Source organism: Molothrus aeneus, chromosome 14 (assembly GCF_037042795.1).
Source record: "Molothrus aeneus isolate 106 chromosome 14, BPBGC_Maene_1.0, whole genome shotgun sequence".
In the NCBI taxonomy this organism is placed as follows: Eukaryota; Metazoa; Chordata; class Aves; order Passeriformes; family Icteridae; genus Molothrus; species Molothrus aeneus.
In genome coordinates, this window is record NC_089659.1 from 381,571 (window position 1) to 403,848 (window position 22,278).

Below are 22,278 nucleotides of genomic sequence, written 5' to 3' on the forward strand. Positions count from 1 at the left end.
TGCAAGGCTGGACAGGCTTGGGCCCTTTCCATCCATGGGCTGGTACAGGTGCAGCTCAGGCCAGCACAGCTGGCTTTGTGCATGGGATGTTGTGCAGAATGCAGAATTACAGGTGTGTGACACTGACCCCTGAGCTCCGCAAGCATCATGCAGGTTTTTCCCACATGAATGTGTGACAGCGGGGACCCAAAGCTCAAGGATGCCAGGGAGAAGTACAGGCAGGGTGTCATCCCTCTGCATGCCTGACCTGAGGGACTTGGGAGCCTTTTCCTTGGCACAGCAGGTCTTTGTGAGCAAATCTGCTGCTGAGCTCCAGCATAGGAGAGTGCAAATGGCATTGGCAGTACAGAGATGTGCAGGAGATGGCTGGAAACCTGGCTGGATAGTTCTCACCTATCAAAGCCTGCCTCCTTTCCCTCTTGAGGGTCCTGGGGGAGGTAGGCAGAGCAGGGGATTGCTCACAAACAGGGTGACACAAAAATCCTGTGACTCTTCTGAAAGAGTTGGACTGGATTGGGGAGCATCCAGGGTTGGTTTGAATGCAGAAAAGGGATGGACTTGGGAAAACAGACTTTCCTCTTCAGAAATCAACCCTCAGAGCCTGTGAAACAGCTCATCTGGCTGCTGGGGCTTTGGCAGGTCTGTCAGACCACGGGGCCTTAACAAAGGTCTTAACACTGCCACTGAGCCCTTGTGTGAGGATGAGGCATCGCTGTTATCCAGCAGAGTAAATTCCGGGGCGGATGAGTACTCCACCTCCCTCGCCATGGGAGAGAGGTGGAGCTGGTAGCAGGCTCTGAAATTCCAGGCCTCAACATGAGGTGGTGCACAGCATCCACTCCTATCCCTGCTTTGCCGCTCCCTTCGCAGCAGGAGGGAGCCAGAGCAGAATGCCTTTGGGGAAAACTGGGGATAAAGGAGGTGCTAATGAGAACTGGAGAAATGAAATCATCAAAATGTATAAAAGAATCGAGAAGAAATTCTTCTGGGGGAATTCATCCATCCAGCCCTGCTCATCTCCACACTGCCTGCCTGCTCTTCAGAGGGAGTGGGAAGATGGATGCAGAGCTTAAAAGGATTTTTTTCCTCTCTGCTTTCCACTGGAAGAACAAATTTTCAAGGGGGAATCCTGCTTTATAACCTCGTGTTATTTATTCAGTCGGCATCCCAGGCACATGGCACAACTCAAGTGTTTCCATTCCTGTCTGTGCAATGAAGATGTGAGTGCAGACCAGCCTTGGGCAGGAAAATCACAATTCCCTGACTCCAAGCAACACACTCACAGCCATGTGATGCAGAAACTGAGGTGGTCCCTATTCAAAATGCACAGGTACTAGAAGGGCTGCTGAGCACTTGCCACTCTGACAACGACACTCCTTTGTGGGCAGATGATCCCCCCACCCTGGACTACTACATCAGTGTGAGGAGGTCTACCCTCCTGCTGCCCTGCAGCTCATTAAAGTGCCATTTGAACCCTACCCCTTCTGTGTTTTGAGTACATGCACAGACACAACACCACAGTAATTGTAAATATTTGCCCAAGGTCACCTCTGCCACCTCTGCCGATTTAATGCAGGATCCCAGCTAATCCAGCATCCATCAGGCCTTGAGGGAGGCTGGCATCTGCAGTGATCCATGAGGAAAACTGTCTGAGGGACTTAAATATACTGTGTCTCTGAGCTATGATCTGGTGGGTCCCAGCCCACTGTGGGCCTTGGCATTGGGTCTGTTCGGCAGCTGGAGCCGCAGCTGTGCACATCCGGCACAGCCCTTGGCTTGGGAGCCCCAGCAACAGCCAGATCCTGCAGAGCAGAGGAACCACAGGGGCTGATCTCCGTTGGGGCAGCCCAGCAGCTGCTCCAGCCCCACGAGCTGGTTCCCAGTGTGCAGAGGAGACACTGAGACTGATCTCTGCTGTGACACCCCTGAAGCTGCTCCCTGGCCCTGCTCATTTTGCAGTGAGGCTGGCACTGGAGCTGGGAGCTAGAGGGACATAGGCACACCATGGAGCTGGCCAACACTGCGCAGTGCCGCCATCTGGGCTTTGTGTCCCTGGCTGCTGTGGGAAGAAGGCTGAGGCTCTCAGAGATCAGGGTTGAGCTGCCACTGGTATCTGCACTCCAGCAAGTGCTGGGCAGTCAGGTTGTCGCCCAGAGTCCCTTGGTGGTGGGACTTTGTTGTGACCTCCAGCCATCTGTTCATTGTCACTGCTCTCAGTTCCCTGCAGCCTAATGTGCCATGTCTGGGGGCTGCATATCTCTGCTGTTGCCCAGCCACGGGCTCCAGCTCTGCTCAGAGCCTGAACCCACCCCTGGCTACCTGCTGTGGGATACGGGTGGCTCTGAATTTGGAAAAGTGTCTTTAATTTCCTGCCTGTCCAAGGGTCAGAGGATGGGGCTCTGGTCAGGCTGTTCACTCACCTCACATTGCTCTGCACGGGTACATAGACAAAGGCTGGTCCCAGGACAGCTCTAGATTCTGTGATTTGGCCACAGCTGCCTGGGCTGTGCTTTCACTGCTAGAAAATCAGAGATGGGGCTTAATGCAAACAACATGGTGCATATTAACTCCCCTGTTGTCAGACCCTGCTGGAAGCAAGCATTTGTGATCTCTCTGCACAGTGAACCAGGTGAGAACCAGGCCAGCCATGGTGGTGGAGGCAGCCTTGGCTGCTCAGCAGCCTTGCATGTGTCCTGTCCCGCTGGAGAGCCACAGCAGGACTGCTGCCGTGTGCTCAGCGTCCACCCGCACCAACACGGTGCCTGTGTGTGTGTGCAGTGATGATGGTGCTCAGGGCACACAGGAGGCGCCTGCTGGTCCCGGCTCACTCCCAGCGCCTCCTCCAGCACCTGCCGGCAGCTTGCCCGGCCTCACCTTCAGATGCACCAGGAGCCTGGATGTATTTTTCCTCAGGTTTATTTTTAAAAGATGGCTCATTTTACACTCTGGGCAGCCTTCAAATATAAATAACCCGTGCCACATGTCTCCATATTATGAAGGAATAAATTACAGTTCTGGGTTCCCCCTCTCATGTTTCCCTTTGATGTTATTGCTGTGGATACATATATATGTGCACTTTGCAGGTAACAATCCACCCAGAGCTGGTTTGCTGTATGGAGAACACTGGGTGGGACGTCCCTTTGTGATGCTGAACCAGGTGGTGAAAAACCCATTTAATTCATTTTTCGCTTTGAAAAAAATAAATCCGTTGAAAGACCCGCTGTCAAGGTACCAAGTCTCACCATAAACACATGGACACACAGTGCCATCCATCGCATGGGAACACACAGCTCCCCACATCTCACAGGGACACACACTGCCCCCCACCCCACAGAAGCACACGGTGTCCCCATCCCATAAAGACCCACAGTGCCTCTAAACCCACAGGAACACCGAGTGCCCCCCACCCCACGGGAACACTCTCTGTCCTCTGCCCCAAGGGAGCACACAGTGCCCCCAATCCCTCAGAGCATGTAGTATCCCCAGCCCACAGAACATGCCCTGCGCCGACCCCAGAGTGGCACGCAGTATCCCCAGAGGGGGACGCAGTGTCCCCAGAGCGGCACGCAGTGTCCCCACGCCCCACGGTGCCGCCCAGGCCCGGGCGCGCTCCCGGCGCCGCTGCCGCGGCCTCACCTGCGGCGGGGCGGGGCCAAGAGGGAGGGGCGGGGCCGCGCGCTCTCTCTGGCCCCGCCCCGCCCGCCCCGCGCGCGCGCCGCCGCCGCCGCCGCCGTGTCCCCGCGCCTCCAAGATGCCCGGGCAGCGGCAGGGAGGCTCCCGCGGGCCGCCGGTACGTACCGGCGGCACCGGGGCGGGCGGGCGCACCGGGGCGGGCCGGGGGGGCTCCCGCGGGCCGCCGGTAGGTACCGGCATCGGGGCGGGAGGCGGCACCGAGTCGGGGAGGGGATGCCCCGACACACTGGTAGGTACCGGGGCGGGAGGAAACACCGAACCTGGCCGTCGGGGCACCGGCGCGGCCCTTCGGTTTGCAGCGAGTGCCGGGGCGAGGGACTGCCGCCCTTCCCGGGAGCCGTTGGCGGCTCCCCCCGCTCCCGATCGCCTCTCCCCGTTGCCGGGTGCGTCTGCCAGCCGGCTCCGTCACCTTCCGCCGCTTAGCGGGGAGACCCGCTTGGCCTGTCCCCGCTCGGGGCTCCCCGCGGCCTTCCCGTTCCCCCGGTTCGCTGAGGGCCGTCCTGCTGGGGAGCGGCGGTGCGTTACCGGCGGAGCGGATACGAACTGGCCGGCTCCCGGCTCCCCGCCCGCGGCTTTAGGGACCCCGTGCGCACCTCGTCGTGCCCCCGCCGTTCCCCCTCACCCCGGGTTTCACGGCGGAGACTGTCGTATCCCCTCTCGCTGCCCAGCCCCGTGCCAGCTCCCAGCGGTTTGTGGTGCCGGGTTGTCGTCGCCGCCGCAGAGCCGGTGCGGGGCCGGTGCTGCCCTGATCCTGCTGGGATCCCCCCCCACACCCCTTCTCCCAGCGGGGCTGGAATCTGATGAACTCCAGGGCCACGGAAGTTAATCGGTAGCGGGCTCCGTGATCGGTGCTTCGGAAGCCGCAGAGGAGAGACACGGGCACGTGTGGGAGGTCTGCCAGCGCTGCCCCCCCGGGCACCGGGGGTCGGGAGACGTTTCCGGGGTACTGCCCGCGCTTTGGGGTGTCACTGCTGAGCTGGCAGCGGAGTGTGTTTGCTTGAGCCGAGGACCTGTGCAGCTGCTGGAAAACGTGCCCAAGTGTCACCTCGTTCTCGCGCTTTATTTTCCTGTTTTGCCTCAAAAACATCCCAACCACAGGTTTATTGCCCCTGTGTGCACAGCAGGCGAGGGCTGGAGCACAGCTGGCAAGGGCTGGAGTGCGGTGAAGGGCCGTTCTGCCCAGCGGTCTGCGGAGTTTCCGGCGAGGGCAGATGGCTCTGCTTGCTCCGTCATTCCCTCAAGTCCGGACACGCCGGCGTTAATGGCTCCTGCCCTTCCTGGCTGCCGCCCAGCTCTCCCCAGCCAGCCCGGAGGTTTCGGCTCGGCTTTTGTTGTCGGAAGGCGGCTTCAAGGAGACCGGCTCTGCCGGAGGAGCTGCCGCAGCCGGGTGGGAGCTGGCAGCGGTGCCTGGCGGAGCACAGGGCACTGTTGGCTCCCAGTTGCAGGGGGACATCATCGGGCAGTATCTGGCAAACCTGGGAGCTGCCACCTACCTGTCGGCCTGCCGGGGGGGCGTTGAGTGTGGGCTCGAGCTGCTCCCAGACCCTTCTGCAGTGCCCTTCCCTCCTGTACCCCGGCTGCAGCGGGCAGTGACCCTCAGTCTCTGCTGGAGGGGCTGTGCAGAGCTGCCTCCGCTCCCCCGGGTGGCATGGGCTCTGTGCTGAGGTTGTCTGTGCTGCATTTCACCGTCGAAGAGCAAACTCGAGGCTTGGCTGGTGCCCCTGACCAAGGGGTAGTAAAACAGGCCAGAGTACAGAGGGAGGGAAGGAGGGAGGCTGGCCCAGGCAGCAGTGCTGGAATACTCTCGCACTGAGGGGATGTTCCCTGAGGATGCTCCTGGGAAAAGACAGTAAGTGCAATAGCAATACAAGGAGGAAGGATGAATTGATGCCAGTGACAGCAGCAGCTGTCTCGGTTCAGGCAGGTGGCTACAGAGCCCTGGATGTGCTGGCTGCTGCGATCCGAGCTGGGTCTGTGCCCTGTGCAGCCTTCCATGGCGGCTGGGAGGCCGTGCCTGTGCACAGCCCACGTCCTGCCTGGTTTGGAAGTGCTGCTTTGCAAAAGAGATGGAGCTGCAGTGGGTGATAAATCCCTGCCTTGCAAAGCATGCACTAGGTGAGCTGTGCTGGCCCCCGAGGTACAGGCACGGCTCAGGGGTATGTGTCAGTGTGTGTGCCAGTTTGTGAGCAGAGTGGGATTAGCCCTGGGACCATGTGAGATTGATAAATGACTTAGTTTTAAAGCCAGGATTATGTTGTCTCCTGCTCCATCCCCTCCACGGACAGATAGGTGTTTCCAAACCCAGGGGCCAGGTGCTGTGACTCCCCTGGACTTTCCGTGGGTTTCTGAACTGTCACTTGGGGCTTCTGTACTGGGGAGGGGCGCCTTAAGCCTTTTAGCTCCTGGGTCAACCCCTGGCTTTAGGGGGTTGTGCATCCCAAAGGCTGGTCACTGGAGAGACCAAGGCTGTTCCGTCAGAGATGCTGGAATCAGAACTGTCTCTGCAGGCTGCACAGCTGGTTCATTAAAGGAAGCTGATGAGCAGTGTGATTATTTTGTTCCTCTGTAAGGAGTTGCCGCTGCCAATTAGAAACCCACCTTAGCCTGCTCGGAACCCCTCTGAGGCTGGTGCTCCCCACATTGGGGTGAGAGGGTCTGTGGCTGCTCCCCTGAGCTCCCTTCTGGAGGGGGTCAAAGCCTTGGGGAGGCTGGAGCCTGTGTTGCTGCTTTCCCTTGTTTTTAGTGTTCTTTGCCTGGAAAGCGGGTGTGTGTTGCAGCCTAATGAGTGCCTGGCTGTGCCGTCAGGCAGCCCTGGCAGCCCCTCTGACCAGCGAGCACCCTCGTGGGGATGCTGATGACCAGTCTCGGGCTGCTGCTTCCAATGCCATTGCTCGCTACTGTGGAGCCTGGGTCCCAGAAATGCCAGGGCAAGGAGGTCACCAGCAGGAGAATGGTGTGTCTGTGTGGCTCTGAAAGGCGCCTTGTGCTGTGCGAGGGCAGGGGGCTCCAGTGGCATGCAGGGAACGTCTCACCCCTGGGATCCTGGGCGCCTGCGTGTGTTCCTACACAGTGCTGGAAACATTGGGTTGAACCTTCGTGCCAGTGGCCCTGGACGTGCCTCTCGTCCTTGGGTGCAGGGAGGGGCACGGTGCTGAGCCCGGAGCTTGTGGCTGTATCATCCTTTGGAGAATGCAGGACAGAGCTAGGCATGCTGCAGCCCTGGCTTTTGGGGTGCCAGTGGTGGGGCCCTGCCAATGCTGGCAGGATGTGGGGGCTTCGTCTTCTGCGCTTTGCTGTCTTTGTCCCAGCCCCTGGCCCAGGGAGCATGGCCAGTGGCAGAACTGCCCTTTTTTGTGCCTCTGGATGCACTGCACTTTCTCAGGAAACAGCCAGTTGGGCTTGCTAGCAGTCCATCACTCTGCCTTGCTCTGGCCCCCTGTCCTGGGGCCAGGTGCATCCTGTGACCAGGATGGGGACACCCTTGCCCTTGTTTTCTGGGGCTACCAGCTCCCTGCTGTGGGGAAGGCAGCCCCCAGCCCCCAGTAATGCCTTTTAACACAGCAAGGACAGGAGTGGGTTGCTGGCCCCCAGGCCTGCTCCAGCGACAAAAATCTGGGATGCTGTTGTGGGGGTCAGGCTGGACCACTTTTTATCTTCTTTTCTTGCAGTCTCAGCTCTGTCGTGCCAGTCAGCCTCCATGCAGCTCACTGATCCCCCTGTCACTGTGGGCTTGGCTTCCTCCCACAGCAAACAAACCTGAAGTGCCCTGGGTGCCAGGAGGGCAGGGGACGTTTCTCTCCTGGGGGAGTTCCCTGTGTTTCAGTGCTGCTGTCATCCCTGTCACAGAATCATAGAATAGGCTAAGTTGGAAGGGACCCATCAGGATCAGTAAGTCCAATTCCTGGCCCTGCACAGACACCCCAAGAATCTCATCATCTGCCTGAAAGTGCTGTCCAAGTGCTTTATGAGCTCTGACAGCCGTGGGGTCATCACCACTTCCCTGGGGGCGGGGGTTGTCCCAGTTTCAAGTCACCTGCTGGATGAAAAAACACTTCCTGATGTCCAGCTTAAATATCATGTCCCTGTCCCCCTTTCCCTCCCCCTAAATGATGTCCCTTTCTCCTATGTGTGTTTGCTCACAGGGGATGTAGGCTGTCCCAAATGCCCCCTGGTGCTACACCAGTGACTGCTCCCAGAGCCCAGGACTGGGGAGGGGACACTGCCCCACTGCAGGTGCCATCAGGTCCCCCATTGCCCAGGTGTGTGGGAAAGCCTGGTGTGTTCTGTGTCTGCTCCCACCTCAGCCAAGGCTGCCTTGCCAAGGTCCAGGAGCATTTTGGATTGTGCTGAATCTGGGGAGTCTCTTGAAGTGGAAAAGGCTTGTGGTGATTCTGATGGAAACTGTTTATTATTGAACGGGAGGCTGCCTGGGAGGTCCCAGTGAGAGGCTGCTGCTGCAGGAGCCCAACGCTGCCGCCAGGTCTTCCCAACTGGGTGGTGGCATCTGGTTTGCTTCCTTTTGGGCATTTCCCGTGGGATTTCCACCCTTGGACAGGAAAAGGGTGCGGGTGGGATCTGGCTGGAATGGAATCTCAGCCAGAGCAGCCTGTGAATGAATGGGGATGCTGCTGCCACTGTGTGGGTTAAACAACTTCCGAGTTTTTTACTCTCAGTAGAGTGAAGGGAAATGGGGGAGAGGGAGAGGAGGGGAGAGTTGTGGGGGGTTTTTGTTTGTTTGGAGGAGTTGGAGTTTTTGATTTTTCTGGGATTTTTTTACAGATGTTGCAGTTGGATGCTATAAACTCTCAGGTCTCAAAACTGTATTTTATAGATCTCACTATCTGGTGACTGCTAGAGAAGGAAAACCCACACCCACAGGCTTGTGAAAAGCCAATGTGAGAAATAACAAGGAAACTTGCTGCATCACTGAAACTGAGGGCAGATCCAAGGGACTCGTGCTGCATCCATGCAGGAACACACACAGCTGGTCTGTGTGCCAGCTGTGTCAGGGATCCCCCAGCTTCACACACTTTCTGTGGGATTCCAAATGAAAGGGCTCCTTGCCTTTGCAGAATGTCATTATTGTGTTTATAACTGAGATTTGTGTCTCAGAGAGAAATAAATTGCTCAGTCTATTTCTCGTTTTGCAGATGCAGGAAATCAACTACTACACAAACCCAATTTTGAATTGGTTGACTGAAGGGGGAAAATTGCATTCAGGCAGGAGGCAGAGGCCTGGCTGGAGTGGGGTTCTGTGGGGGCATAGGGGAGGTGACAATGTGCCAGCTGTCACAGGTGGAGCCTGCAGCATCCTCTGACACCACAGCAGCAATATTGAGGAATAAATTAGCTTCCTTTTTCAAAGAGACACAGAGCAGCTTAAATGCATTTTGTGGATGATCCTCAAAGAACCCCACAAACCTGGTTGTATAACAGGACTGAATGCAGCGAGGCGGGGAAGGGTGGTCTCAAGGATGGTCAATAACCCAGAGCAGGGGTGGGCTGGGGCAGTAGCACTGGCCTTTGAGCTCAGGGCATGGGGCTGTGAGCAGCTGCTCTCGTTCACTGCCCCCTGGGCCTCCTGGCGGGAGGAATGGGCGGGGGTTTTGAACTGCTTGGTGACCTGGCTCAACATTTCTCTAAGGAGGCTGGGGTTTTGACTGGATGCTGTACTGGCTCAGGCTGCCACCCGCACTGTTGTGCTGATGCTGGGATCCAGCGTGACACTGTGGTGCTGGCACTGCTGGCTGTTGTGCTGCTCAGTGCTCCAGCACCTGGATGAGGCAGACCACAGGCCTGCCAGACTGAATATACATCTATACGCATAACACTATTAATTTTTTTAAGGTGGAATTTTTTAAAACTCTTTTGCTCCTGTTAGTACTTTCCCAAGCCTCTGGCCACCATTGTGGTCAGTCCTGGAGTGACCCTGCAGAGTGCTGTGCTCCCTCCAGCACTGCAGGAATTTGTGTCCACTTGTCATTCCTCAGCAGGTGTGTGCTTTGCCTGTCTGTGGAGCCGCAGTCGTTTCCCATGGGGAATCAGGAGTGTCAGGTGCTCTTGGAGGCACATTGGTGTGTCAAACCCCCAGGGAGGCTCTGGAATCATCTGTGATCATGACAGATGCAAAATTTGGAACGTTTTGGGCTCCTTTCAGATCATTAAAGAACTTATCAGTGTGTGAGAGCAGGTATTGTCTGTGCCCTGCCTCTTTTCGCCAGCCAGAAGCCTCTGCCTCCCTCTGGCAGCCCACAGGGAGGGAGCAGGGATGGCAGGAGGAAATTACCTTTGTAGTTACCTGCTTCATGTCCTGAATTGCAGCTGAGCAGAGCTGAAAGGGATGGCAGGCAGATCCAGAGCTCCCAAAATTACCTTGGCTGCCCCTCAGAGCAGGGAAGGAACTTTGGAGAGATGCGGTGTGGTGGAGGCAAGCTGGCTGGGAACAGGGGTGATGGAGGCAACCAGCATGGTCCAAGTTCTCCACCCAACTGGGTGGGGATGGTGGACTTGTTTAGTGTGCTCTGGGATGCAGCCTGTGCTGGGTTCAGGGCTGTTCCCTGGTCCATTGCCACAGGCTGATCCATGGGGTGAGCTGCATGGTTCTCCCCTCGCTCTGTGAGCTCCGTGCCTGCCTTCAGCAGTTAGTCCCCATGCTGGCATGAGCCATGGAATTCACGTCCTGCAGTGGCACGGCTGTGCTGGTGCCCTTGGCTCAGGAAACCGCTCCTGCGTGGCTGGGGGAGTGAGCCTGGGGCTGGTCCCAGAGGATGCAGTGGTATTGCTGGTGGAGCATCCTTTGATGTGCTTCATAAAGTGCGAATGACAGCACTGTGGGTGTCGATGACATTCAGAGCAGACCATGGGACATGGGGACAGCCAATGGCTCTGCCATACCTGTCCGTTCTGTGTGCTGGAGCCTCCTCCTCCTCCTCTCTAGAGATCCAGCCCCTTGACAGAGGATATTGCAGGGGGAAGCTGAGCCAAGGGGAATTGGTGCTTTTTTGTTTATAAATGTATTTTATTTTGAGATGATGGGCAAAAGTGCTCTTGTGCAGCAGTGGAGAGGTCTCCCCAAAGAGATGCTAATGGCTTTGAGTCACCTCAGGGCGTGGGAGCATTTTGTCTTGAAAGGCTTTAAATGACCTGTGTAATGCGCTGGAAAAGTGTCCAGGGAGCGCTGGGTCGCTCTGTCATTCCGCAGCACCAGGAGGGGGATTAGGAAATGCGGCTGGTCTGTGGAGCACTCCCAAGGGACTGGGGTAGGAAAAAGGATTAAAAATTGCTGTAGTTTGAAAACAAGCCCTAGTTGGGCCTTCGCTGTGATGGAGAGGAGCTAACTGTGAAGAGCAGATCTCCGGCTGGCTGTGGAGGGAGGCGTGGGGGCCCGTGGGTCCCTTCCCGCAGCGATGGGAGCTCTCCCTGCGCTTTGCTCGTGGCTGACCCGAGCAGCGCTGGCATTGCTGGCTGTGCCCTGCTGCGAGCTCCATCTCCAGATCTCCTCTGCTGGGACCCTCCGTGCATGGGCCCAGCTTGAGCCAGGCTGGCTCTGGGAGAAACGTGTCTCCAAGACTTGTGCTCGTGTGCCTGGAAGCCTGGAATGGTGAAGCCCCTTTAGAAAGAGGCAGCTTTCCTCCTTTTAAATCATTAATCTCTTTTAGGTGGCCCGGGAGCCCAGTTATGCCAGTCTGAGTGCCTCTTCCTGGGCATTGCAGGGTGGGAAGGGGGTGCACAGGGAAGGAGGAGAGTGGACAAATATCTGCTACCTGCTTTGTTTCTGCACTGGGCATTAGCACTAATTATCCCCCCATTGTCTCCAGTTCCTGCAGGAAGTGTTGTTTATCCTTTCAGCCTCCCAGGAATGCAGCCCAAGGAGCTGTGCGGATATATTTAACCTTGTGCAGAGCAGCACAATGGCCCTTGGATTTCCCGGCCCCGTGGTATCTCGGGGAAGTGGAGCTGATCTGTCGCTTTGGGGCGGGGAAGTTGGAGAGGGCGCTGGGTTGGGTCCGCGACCAGGCTCCGGGCTGGCTGCACAGCCTCCATGCAGTGAGGCCGGGATCTGCCAGGGGGTCGGAACTGCTGCTTTTGCAGCTGCACTGAGCAGCAAAATGGGGCTGAGCCGATGCCGTCGGCAGCGTGTGTCCCATGGGCTGGGGGCTGGCGTGGTGCCGGGGTTACGTGTGCTCCTCAGAGCTCCATCAGCACACTCGGCAGCCCTGGGCCAGCAGGGTCGTGACAGAGCCTTTGGTTCAGACAGCAGCTCCCATCCCCTCTGGAGCCCTTCTGGCTCCCTTGGCCCCACTCAGTTTTCTCCCTTCCCAGCATGAGTCAGGTGGTGCAGAGGGGCAATGCCCAGAACAGGTTGGGGGTACCATGGTGGGATACCCCTCTTGGGCTCTGTACCTTTGCTGGGTTGAGACTGTGCTGCGCAGGGGCAACCCCCCTTTCTTTGATTGAGGATCTGTTGTTATTCTACCCCCCTGAAAACATCCCTGTAGCAGAGCTTTGAGTTTTGCACAGCAGGAGGGGTCCTGGGGAGCACTGGTGCGGGGCCAGCTCCTTTGCTGGGGTGCACTGGCCCCTCACTGTGGTCACGCTCCTGTGACAGCAGCACTGCTACCTTCCCAGGTCTGGGTCTGTGTTTCCTGGCTGTTTCCCATGGTGGGCTTTGCCACGAGCTCAGCCTTGCCTTCACTCTGGTCATGTCTCTGCACCTCTTTGAACTCCACTCCTCTGTGGGTGAGTTGTGCCAGTGTCCTGCGCTTGGTGTCCTCTAGGAAGCACTAGAGTGGGGATAACCCTGGTGTGCCTCGTGGGGTGCAGACCCTGAAGGATGCTGGTCCCCTAGTACAGCACTGGGACTGTGAGCACAGGAGCTGGCTGCTGCTGCTCCAGCCTCTGGAGAGACCAAGGGGTTTGCCTTGCAGTGCCCTCCTCCTCGGCAAGGCAGACCTCTGTGCCGAGCCTGTATGATCTCTGCAGCGTCCATGACTTGCCATGACTTGCTCTGGAGCCCAAAGGTTATTCCAGAGCACCAGCTGCCACTGCAGCTATGCCCTCCCTCATCTTTGTTGGCCTGGGGGCTGGTGGCTGTGGTAGGGACGAGGCTGGGCTGGAGCTGCATTGCAGGCGGTGGCTGAGGAAGAGGGGAAGGATGCAGAGCCACAGGGTGCGCCTGGAGAAAGGCTCAGATCAAAAGGCTGCTGCCATGTGTGCTCTGGCAGGAGCCAGCTGGGAGCGGGGCTGTTTTCAGGAGCTGCTGGGTCTGCTTGCCGGCTGTACAGCATCAGCTGGAGAGGCTGGCAGAGCAGGGTGGCAGGAGAGCACAGAGCTGCAGGAGAGGTAAGGGAGGGGAGGGGGTGGTGAGACCTGGAACAGTGGAGTTCTGTGGCAGAAGGGGAGGGACAATTTGCAGGGAGGGGGGGTGGCAGGGCTACCAGGGCTGTGTGAATGCCGGACGTGCCACTTTGGTGGCATGCCTGGTCACCAGCTGCTTTTCTCAAGGGCCAGACTGGAAGGGGGTCACTCCCTTCTGCAATGGCCTGGTGGGTCTGCTCCTGCTAAAGCCACGTGCCTGCAGCTGTCCCTGACAGTGCCACAGCCCCCTCCCAGCCCTCAGAGTCACTGTGACCCCCCCCAGCTTCAGCCCCTGAGCTGTGGGGGCAGCTGCTGGCAGAGAGGTAGGGACTGTGGGTTTCATTGCAGGGGGGGTGGATGAACGGATGGACAGACATATGCAGCGTGTGGGAAGGAGGGTTGCTGTGGTCTGCGACCTGCCAGAGCCTGAGACTGGCTGCTGCAGCCCCAGGTTTCACAGATTAGGGAGGCAAGTGCTGGGGACCTTGGGGAGCTGCTGTCTTCCCCAGGAATTGGAAGCAGCTGTGCTGTGCTCCAGGGATCTGCCACAGTGGAGGGACTGGAGAGGTGCCCTGAGCCTTTTGTGTCTTGTCAACCCCCAGGCCACTGATGAAGATGGCAGGGGAAGGTTCCCACATGGTGTCAGTGGCAATTGCCCCATAATGTCCTGGAGAACAGTGTGTGCCATTGCTGCCTGGGGTGTCTTCAAACCCCTCCAGCTGATGAGGAATCCACATGGCAGGATTCCTGCTGTATGGCTGCAGGAGCCAGGGAGCAAACTACAGGGAATCCCTTCCTGATCCAACCTGCAGCTCAAGGGCTCCAAAATGCTGCATCCCCTGGGAGCCCTTTGTGGACACATGCTGTGCTGAGGTCCTGTGGGAGCACTCCAGGAGCTGTCACCTTCCTGGGCGCTATTTGTCAAAAAGAGGCAAACTTTTCCCTTGTACCAGGATATCACTAGAGATCAAACAAAGGATCTTTTCTTGGTGCTTGCCTCTCTGACATAATGGAGGTGAATGAGGTGGAGGCCTTGTAGGCTTTAGCTGGAGCATCCTTGTCCCGTGCAGAAAACCCAAGACAGCCCTTCCCAACCTTGGAGCCTGACAGGAGACATTCAGGAGTAAAGGGATTTTGTGATGGAGCAAAATGGTCTCATCCCATCAGTGAAGGCAGTGATGAAGGTGAAATTCCCAGAGGGAATAAGGTGCAGTGCAAATGGAGGAGTTAAAGAGCACAAATGGCCAGTGCCTGCTGGGCTCTGGTGGCTCTTCTGGAGGGTTTAAGAATGAAGCAACTGAACTGCCAGCACACAGGGGTCTCTCATTGAAGTGAACTGCTGCACAGGAACCCAGCCTCCTGGCTCTGTCCTTCATTTAAGAGATGCAGGAAGAGCAGTGGAAATTATGTGGAGCAACCTTGCTTTAGCACTAAGCAAATTGGCTTGGAAAATAATTAAAGCTGGTATGGAAATGCTGTTTCAGTTTGATGGATTAGGGACAGCAACACAGCTTTTATAGGGGGAATCCAGTTTAACTGCAGCAGGTGATGTTCTTTTTCTAGTATGGCAGTAAAGTGATTGGGGAGGGCAGCTGGGAGACAGATCATTGGGATTTTCAGAAAGCCTCAGACAAATCTGTGGAGTTATTACAGTGGGAGTGGTGGGAGGAAAGGCCAAGTTCTGTTTGATGTGTTCAGGTGTTCTGGGAGGGAGGAGTAGAGGTGATGATGTGGCCAAGGGATGCTCTTTGCTGGCTGCAGCTTTGAGCTTCAAATTTGGTGTTAAATATGCACAGCTGATGGAAATAAAGCACAGAAGGAATAAGTAACGGTGGATGTGAATTGGCTGGAGGAGCCTGGAGGCCTTCCCTCTCCCTGGGGTGCCTTCCTTAGGTCAGAAGCTGTTGCTGATTACACAGCTGGGGCTGTGTTCCTCCTAGGACCCTGTTTCTCCTGGAACAGGCCCATCCCAAGGGCAGATTCAGGCAAGTTGGTTGGGAAGGCTTGAACTGGCAGGAGCACAGGGTCATTGACAGAGCTGGGGAAATGAAGGGGGGACCTCTTCCCCCTGAGCTGCAGAATAGGTCCCTGCTGCCGTGGGGGCTGCACCGGGCTCCTCAGGAGTGAGATGAACGAGATGTGGCTGCTGCACGGGCTGTTCTGTCCTCCCCTCAACACTGATCCGGTTTTGAACTAATTTTCCCAAGGACAACAAAAAGGATGGAGACAACTGCTGCCCAGATTTTGTATCCTGCTGTCACTATGCCAATTAAGGAAAGGGTTGCCATATTTTATTACTTTCTTCGTTAATGCACGGGTGGAGCAGCATAGCTCTTCTAAAGCCTCATTCTTGGAAGGAGCTGAGCAATCTCAGCTGGAGCTTTTTTGAGGGGGAAGAGAAGTTAAAAAAAAAAAAGAGGGATAAAAAGGGGAAGGGGAAATAAATAATCATATTTGGTGTGGAAAATATCAACCTGCAGAATTAACATTTGTCTGAACACATCTGGATATCCTGGTGTGGGACTCTGAAGGCTGGCCAAATTCTGCCTTGGGTTGATGCTGGGGGAGACCAGAGGGAATTTTATGTGGACTTGGAAAACATGGGTAAAAATGGGGCCTGGATGCTGCTCAAGGGGAAAGCATGAATTTTGGGTTGGGTGCCTGTGGCCTCAGGTGATGTACACCAGGATGTCTCCCTCCCAGGTATGGATGGGGTGATGTGGGCAGCATCTCTCCTTCAATATCTCTCCTTCCTTCTTCCCTTGGTGCCAAACCTCTGCATCTCTCCTGGCAAACCCGTGAGCTTGAGGCAGTGATGAAGAGCTTTGATAGTGTGAAAATAATTATCTGGGAGAAGAGATGGGGGAACCCTTGTATCTAGGAACCCTTGGTGTAACTTGCCAAGGGTGACCCATGTACCCTCACCACACTCCTGCTGCTCCAGGCTGGCACACAGTGTTTGGAGACCATCTGGGCTGGAAGTAAAAGCAACAGTCACTGTGTCCCAGAGGATCTGGCACTGGCTCTGCACTGGGCCTGCATCATCCTCAGCTCTGCCCCCCTGGGGTTTGCTGCCCTTCCCCATCTTTTCTGTTAGTCATTGATTTCCCACCCCCTCCCCCTTTTCCCTTAGTTTTGGGCAAAGCTCAGATCAACACAGAAAAATGTTTGGTTGGATGTCACATGCTGTTAACTTGCTGCTGCTGCACAGTGTCATTACAGGCCAGCATGGACAGGGCCACTGACTCTTGGGCACAAAGGACACGGGGCTGTCTATAAACAGTGGTAGTATTTTATAACTTTTATATTTAGGGAGTTAATGACTCTAAAGAAAACGCATTTTAATCTAATCAGCTATTCCATGGGCTGTGTCAGTCCTGGACATCAAAGAGAACATCAAAGTGAGAGGCATGAAAGGCTCTGATGGCAGCATGGCTGCTTTGCCAGGTGTAGCATCTTGGAGCAGGGCTCCACTTCCTCCTCTGAGGGGGCTCCTCCAGCAGGGCTCCTGCAGCTCCAGACAGGCTCCTGTCCCTGCTGCTGTACTGCCTTTGAGCAGGCTCCTGTGCCTCCTCCACTCCTCCGAGAGGGCTCCAGCTTCTGTCCCAGCCTGAGGCTCCTCTTGGGTATGTCACAGGTCTTGTCCCAGCAAGGAAAACAAGATTAATGTACAAATGTCCCTCAGTAACAAAACCAAAGGCTGTTTAAACTTTCTGCATTGTTTTCCCTTGGATAGCAATGGAGCTGCGTGTGAAGCCTGAAGTTGGATATGGGAGATGCTGCTCCGTGGGACATCTGGCTCTAGCAAGGTGTTGGGGAGCCTTTCACGTCAATCCTGATTTTTAAATTCTTTTCCCAGTCTTAGGCTATGAAACAAATCCTCTTCTTGTCCTTTCTTTTTTTTTCATCTTTGTGTTTGCTGACCGGGGAGAACCCGTGAGTGATGGGAGGCAGGAGAGGCTGTGCCCCCAGCTGGGCTGGCACAGGGATTCTTGGTCTGGGGCTCTTGGTGCCAGGCTGCAGCTCTGGCACAGGGAGAGGCTGGCGTGGGAGGTGCCTGGAGCACTGGGGGTGTATTGGGACCCCTCATCCTGCCAGGCCTGCAGCATGGGGAGCCCACTGGATCCAGGGCAGCCCAAGCAGCCAGCAGGCTCAGGGCCAGGAGCAGTTTCCTCCCCGCTGCTTTCCCATGGCTGTGGCAGCTCCGAGGCTTCAGAAACCCTCCGTGGGCTGTGCAGAGGAAGCTGCTGGGAGCCCTCACTCTCCTCTGCTTGTTTGGATCCAGCGATCCACTTTCTCCACTGTCTCTCTTGGGGAAAGAAAAATAATTTTAAATGTGTGTATGTGTTTGCAAGGCTGCATTTGGCCAGCAAGAGCTGCTTCAGCATGAACGTATGAAAATATCCAAGGGATTTATTTTATAAGCCCCTTGAGCTGGTGCAGGGAAGAGCTCAGGATTTCCTCCAGGCACTTGCACATCCTATTTCAGACAATAGGGAAGACATGGTGCAGTGGGGTGGGGGTGATGGAACAGATATGTTCAGTGGGATGGGGATGGGCATGGCCCAGTGTGGCACCTGTGCAATTTGCCATTTGCAGGTGCTAGCAGCAGCCTGGGGCTTCGAGCAGCTAGACCCTCTCCTGCTGCTGGGTTATCCCCCTAGGCTTTGGTTACAGCCCTTTTTCATAGAATCCCAGGCTGGTTTGGGTTGGAAGGACCTTAAAGCTCGTCCAATTCCAATCCCTTGCCATGGGCAGGTACACCTTCCACTATGTCAGGTTGCTTCAAGCGCCCTCCAGCTTGGCCTAGAACACTTCCAGGGATCTAGGGACAGCCACAGCTTCTCTGGGCAACCTGTGCCAGGGCCTCCCCACCCTCACAGGGAAGGGTTTTCCATCTTATCCCCAAGCAGAGCCTGTGCACCACACCAGGGTGTTCCAGGGGTGAAAACAAAGCTAGGCTGGAAGCAACCATGTTGCTTCCCACAGGGTCAGTTCCTGCAGTGCCAGGGTGAGGGGTCCCTGTGGCTGTGACTGAACAGGGCTCTCCTTACATCCACAATGAGGGACACCACAGTGGGCATCACTTGGAGCCTGTCTTGCTCTGGCTGAGGAAACCAGGAGGTACCACTTGTGCACTGGATGGTGGGTGAGAAAGGAGCGGCTGGATCTGGTTCCATGTCACTGCATGACTGTTTGGGAACATGCTGGGATGCTGGCAGAGGCTGGGTAGCACTTGGGATGCAGCTCCTGGTGCTCTGCAAACCAGAGTTGGGAGCAGCAGGTTGAGTTGCCTGCTGGGAGCTGTTTTCCAGCCTCGTGCAAGGGAAGGGAGCTAAAAATACAGCTTGTTTGCCTCCAGCTGGAGTTGATTTAGGTATCCCTGGCTGTTGTGGAGTGCAGCAGAGGACAGCCAGTAGTGGAACTTTGCCAAGTATAATTTCACTGCTATGCCCTCCCCACCCTGCTCCAAAAAGCAATGGCCAGGAAAAGCAGGGAGCAGGATGGGATGTTAAGAGCTCCCAACCTGCTCTGCTCAGAGTTTCCACGACATGATTTGCCTTTTCTCCTTCACGAGAAGCAGGCCTGGAGCTGCTGGAGGGGATAAGAGGTTTTTCTGTGCCATGCAGAGCAGCATGGAACGCCAGCACGGCCACACCCTGGTCTTGGCAGCACACACCAACACAGACATGAAATCATGTGGTTTCTCCTGATTTTGTCTCCAGCCTTGTGGTCCAGGTCCTGCCCTGGCTGGGCTGGAAGGTGTGAGAGGAGCTGCTTCTCCTCCTCTCCCATCCCCTCCATGTGGCTCCTGTCCCACTGCAACTCCAGGCTCTGCTCCATGTGGGATGAGACAGCTCCAGCCTGTGCTTGCAGGGGCCTGGCAGGGCTGGAGTTGACAGCATCAGAATGCAAAGGGTGTCAAGGTATTGCATGGGTGATGTGTCCAACCCCCCACGCACCTGCTGCTGGAGGACTGGAGCAGCCCAGGAGTGCAGCTGTAGCCTCACATCTCTGCTCTCCTTCCTTGCAGGTTCCTGACAACCTTCCCTGGTTTTTGATGCTGAATCAGGATTGTGTTAACTAAAGATGGAAACACTGGAGTCAGAATTGACCTGCCCAATCTGTCTGGAGTTATTCGAGGACCCCCTCCTGCTGCCCTGTGCCCACAGCCTCTGCTTCAGCTGTGCCCACCGCATCCTGGTGTCCAGCTGCTCCTCCAGCGAGTCCATCGAGCCCATCACCGCCTTCCAGTGCCCGACCTGCCGCTATGTCATCTCCCTCAACCACCGGGGCCTGGAGGGCCTCAAGAGGAATGTGACCCTGCAGAACATCATCGATCGCTTCCAGAAGGCGTCCCTGAGCGGCCCCAACTCCCCCAGCGAGAGCCGCCGCGAGAGGACCTATCGCAACAGCCCTACCATGTCCGTGGCCGGCGAGAGGATCGCCTGCCAGTTCTGCGAGCAGGATCCGCCCCGCGACGCCGTCAAGACCTGCATCACCTGCGAGGTGTCCTACTGCGACCGCTGCCTGCGCGCCACCCACCCCAACAAGAAGCCCTTCACCAGCCACCGGCTGGTGGAGCCCGTGCCTGACACGCACTTCCGTGGACTGACGTGCCTGGAGCACGAGAACGAGAAGGTGAACATGTACTGTGTCGCTGATGACCAGCTCATCTGTGCCTTATGTAAACTGGTGGGCCGCCACCGGGACCACCAAGTGGCATCGCTCAGCGATCGCTTCGAGAAGCTGAAGGTAAGGATGCAGGATTCCTCCAGAGTGCTCTGAAGCTGTCTGTGTGGGAGCGGAGGTTGCAGTGAATGTGATGTGAACCTGCGTGGATGATATTTGACCTATATGAAGTTTGAATTCCCTCTCCACCCCCTGTGCATTCTGAATAAGCCTGCAAAACACTTTTCACTCCTTTTTTTTAATGAAAAAAAAATTACAGCAAGTCCCATCTGAGGTCATGCTGGTGAGGCGTGACTGTGGCAGCAGTCATGTTCCCATTAGAACCCTGTTCATGTCTTTCTCAGCTGCTGCTTCCTCTGGCCTTTCTCCCTTCATGTTCCAGGCTCATTCTGCCCCAAAAGTGCTTTTCTGGGATCTTTGACCTGTTCATGTTCAGAACAAAACCACTCTCTCTGCTCTCGTGTATTTTGAGGGCAGAAGGAATACTTCAATGCTCCAGCAAAAACACAGAACACTTGGGGGTTTTTTTTGTGCAGACCAGATTATTTTTTCCTCCTTGTTTTTAAACAAACTGGTGCCTGGAAAGAAATCTTCCTAGATGTCCAGTTTCTTGGGCTGGTTTCCTATCTCCCCATCTCCAGACTCTCCTGAACTTGCTGCAAGGTGCCCAGTGCTGTGACTTAACATCCCTGATGGCATGAGGAATGGCATGGGATGTCCTGGGTGTTTCTTCTTCATATTCCAGCCACCAGGTTTGGCTTTGGGCTAGTCCTGCCAAATAGGGCTTGGGGAGCTTGCTTTGCCTGCCTGTCTCCCATCTCATCATCCTCACCTAAGCTTCCCCGGTGTGCAGAGCTGCGCCAGCAGCCGTGTCCGTAGTCCAGGACATTCTTTTTCCATGAGGAAACGTCTCAATTAGCAAATTGGAAACCTTCAAAAGCAGTGACCATGTATGTTTTCATGCAATAAAACCTGGGCAGAGAAATTAAAACCCTGGAATATTCCTCCCTGATCCAGCCTGTGCCAGCCAGGCAAATCCTTTTGAGGAAGCCTAGCAGGTTGCCAGAACACTTTTCCCTTTTAAATAAGTCTTAAGTGATTCTGGCCATGGATGGAAGCTCTCTTCTGCTGAAAGCATTCTTTCTGTGCTGTTCATCCTGCCCAGCTCCTCAGTCTCTGCAGGGCTGGAGCTGCTGGGGGAGCAGGGCTGAGGGTGGCCGCAGCTGCCTGGAGAGGACCTCAATGTGTGTCCTTCTTCTGGTTCATCCTCCAGCACATCTCTGCCTCTGGCTGTGCCATGGTGGGGCTGGTTTTGGCTGTCTCTTTTCCTGATACTCTTCCTCCACTGCAGAAATTGCTCAGGATTGATGCCGGGCTTCACCAACAGAGCCAGTATTTGTTTTGGCATCTTGTGCCATCTCCTTACATGGCCTCAGTCCAAGCTCCGACCACTGTGTGCTCCTTGGCAGCAATGAAAATCCTTGCAAGTACCTGAAATACTTGAAATCCTTAAATGTGTGCTGATAGGATGCTGCGGCCTGGGAATCTGTGGCCAGTGGAGCAGCTGCTGCCTCCCTGGGTCTGCCCCATGTCCCTGCCCATGGTGGGGCTCTGCCCCTCTGTCCCCTCCTCAGGACGTCGCTGCTGAGCTCGGTGGCTGCTCCCAGAGCTCTGCAGTGTTCTCAGGCAGCCAGCAGTGAGCAGATGCACTTAATCCCTGGCTTTGATCCCGCATCCTGAGTGAGCTGGGAACGCCTTTCAAGTTAGATTTTTTTGATGAAAAATTGGGTTTTTGAAGTGAGTAACTTCCTGTTGTCAGAAGGGCTGTGCTTTCCACAGATATCTTTGGTGGGGAATTTTTTTTTGTCTCTTTAGAAGAGCTGAGTGCCTGAAACTGGACTAGTGTGTGTAAATGAGAAACCTTCTCCCAGTGCTCCCCTTTCTTCCAAGCTGGTTTTACATGTAAAGTCTCCAGCATATGCCAGCAGCCTGACTTCCCTGTGGATGCTCTGATGATCCATCCATACTGTGTTATACACCTCCAGATGTTTTAGGAACCATCTTTAATCCCTTTAATGCATGTGATGGGGTTTTTTTGTGCATCTTCAATTCCATTTGTTAATGTTGTAAATTACAATTCCAGCCAGTGTGAGCAGTTTTCTGGATTTAAGCAGGGACCATGGGGATGCCAGGCAGGATGGGGCAGAGGATGGAGTGCTGAATCATGTCCAGGAGCTTTCTGAAGCTGGGGTGCCAGGGATGGATGCGGTGTCATTTTCTTTACCTGGGAAGGTTCATGTCAAGGGTTATCAGCTGCAGATACCATTCCATGGTTCTCTGATTGCCCAGTGCTGAGGCAGCACCAACACCGCCGCTGTGTGAGCATGGCTGGGAGCATCTATCAGGATGGTGCTGCTGGTTTTCCCTCTCTGTGGGTGTGGGATGGGTCGAGATGCTGAGCACTGGCTGGAAGTCGACATTAAAGACGAAATTAAAACTGTGTGTAGATTAAGAGCAAAACTAATGGCCTGACCT

The 22,278-nt window shown here is 55.7% G+C and overlaps 1 protein-coding gene across 1 annotated transcript in view; it reads left to right on the forward strand.

Moving 5' to 3' along the window:
* Positions 1–3,705: 3,705 nt before the first annotated feature.
* The window catches only part of MID2 (midline 2), a 63,223-nt gene continuing 44,650 nt past the window's right edge, over positions 3,706–22,278 (forward strand). Inside the window, exons 1-2 of the mRNA XM_066559551.1 lie at positions 3,706–3,790; positions 19,085–19,806. Coding sequence (XP_066415648.1) covers positions 19,141–19,806 — 666 coding nt within the window. The 5' untranslated portion in view covers positions 3,706–3,790; positions 19,085–19,140. The remainder of the gene's footprint in view (positions 3,791–19,084; positions 19,807–22,278) is intronic.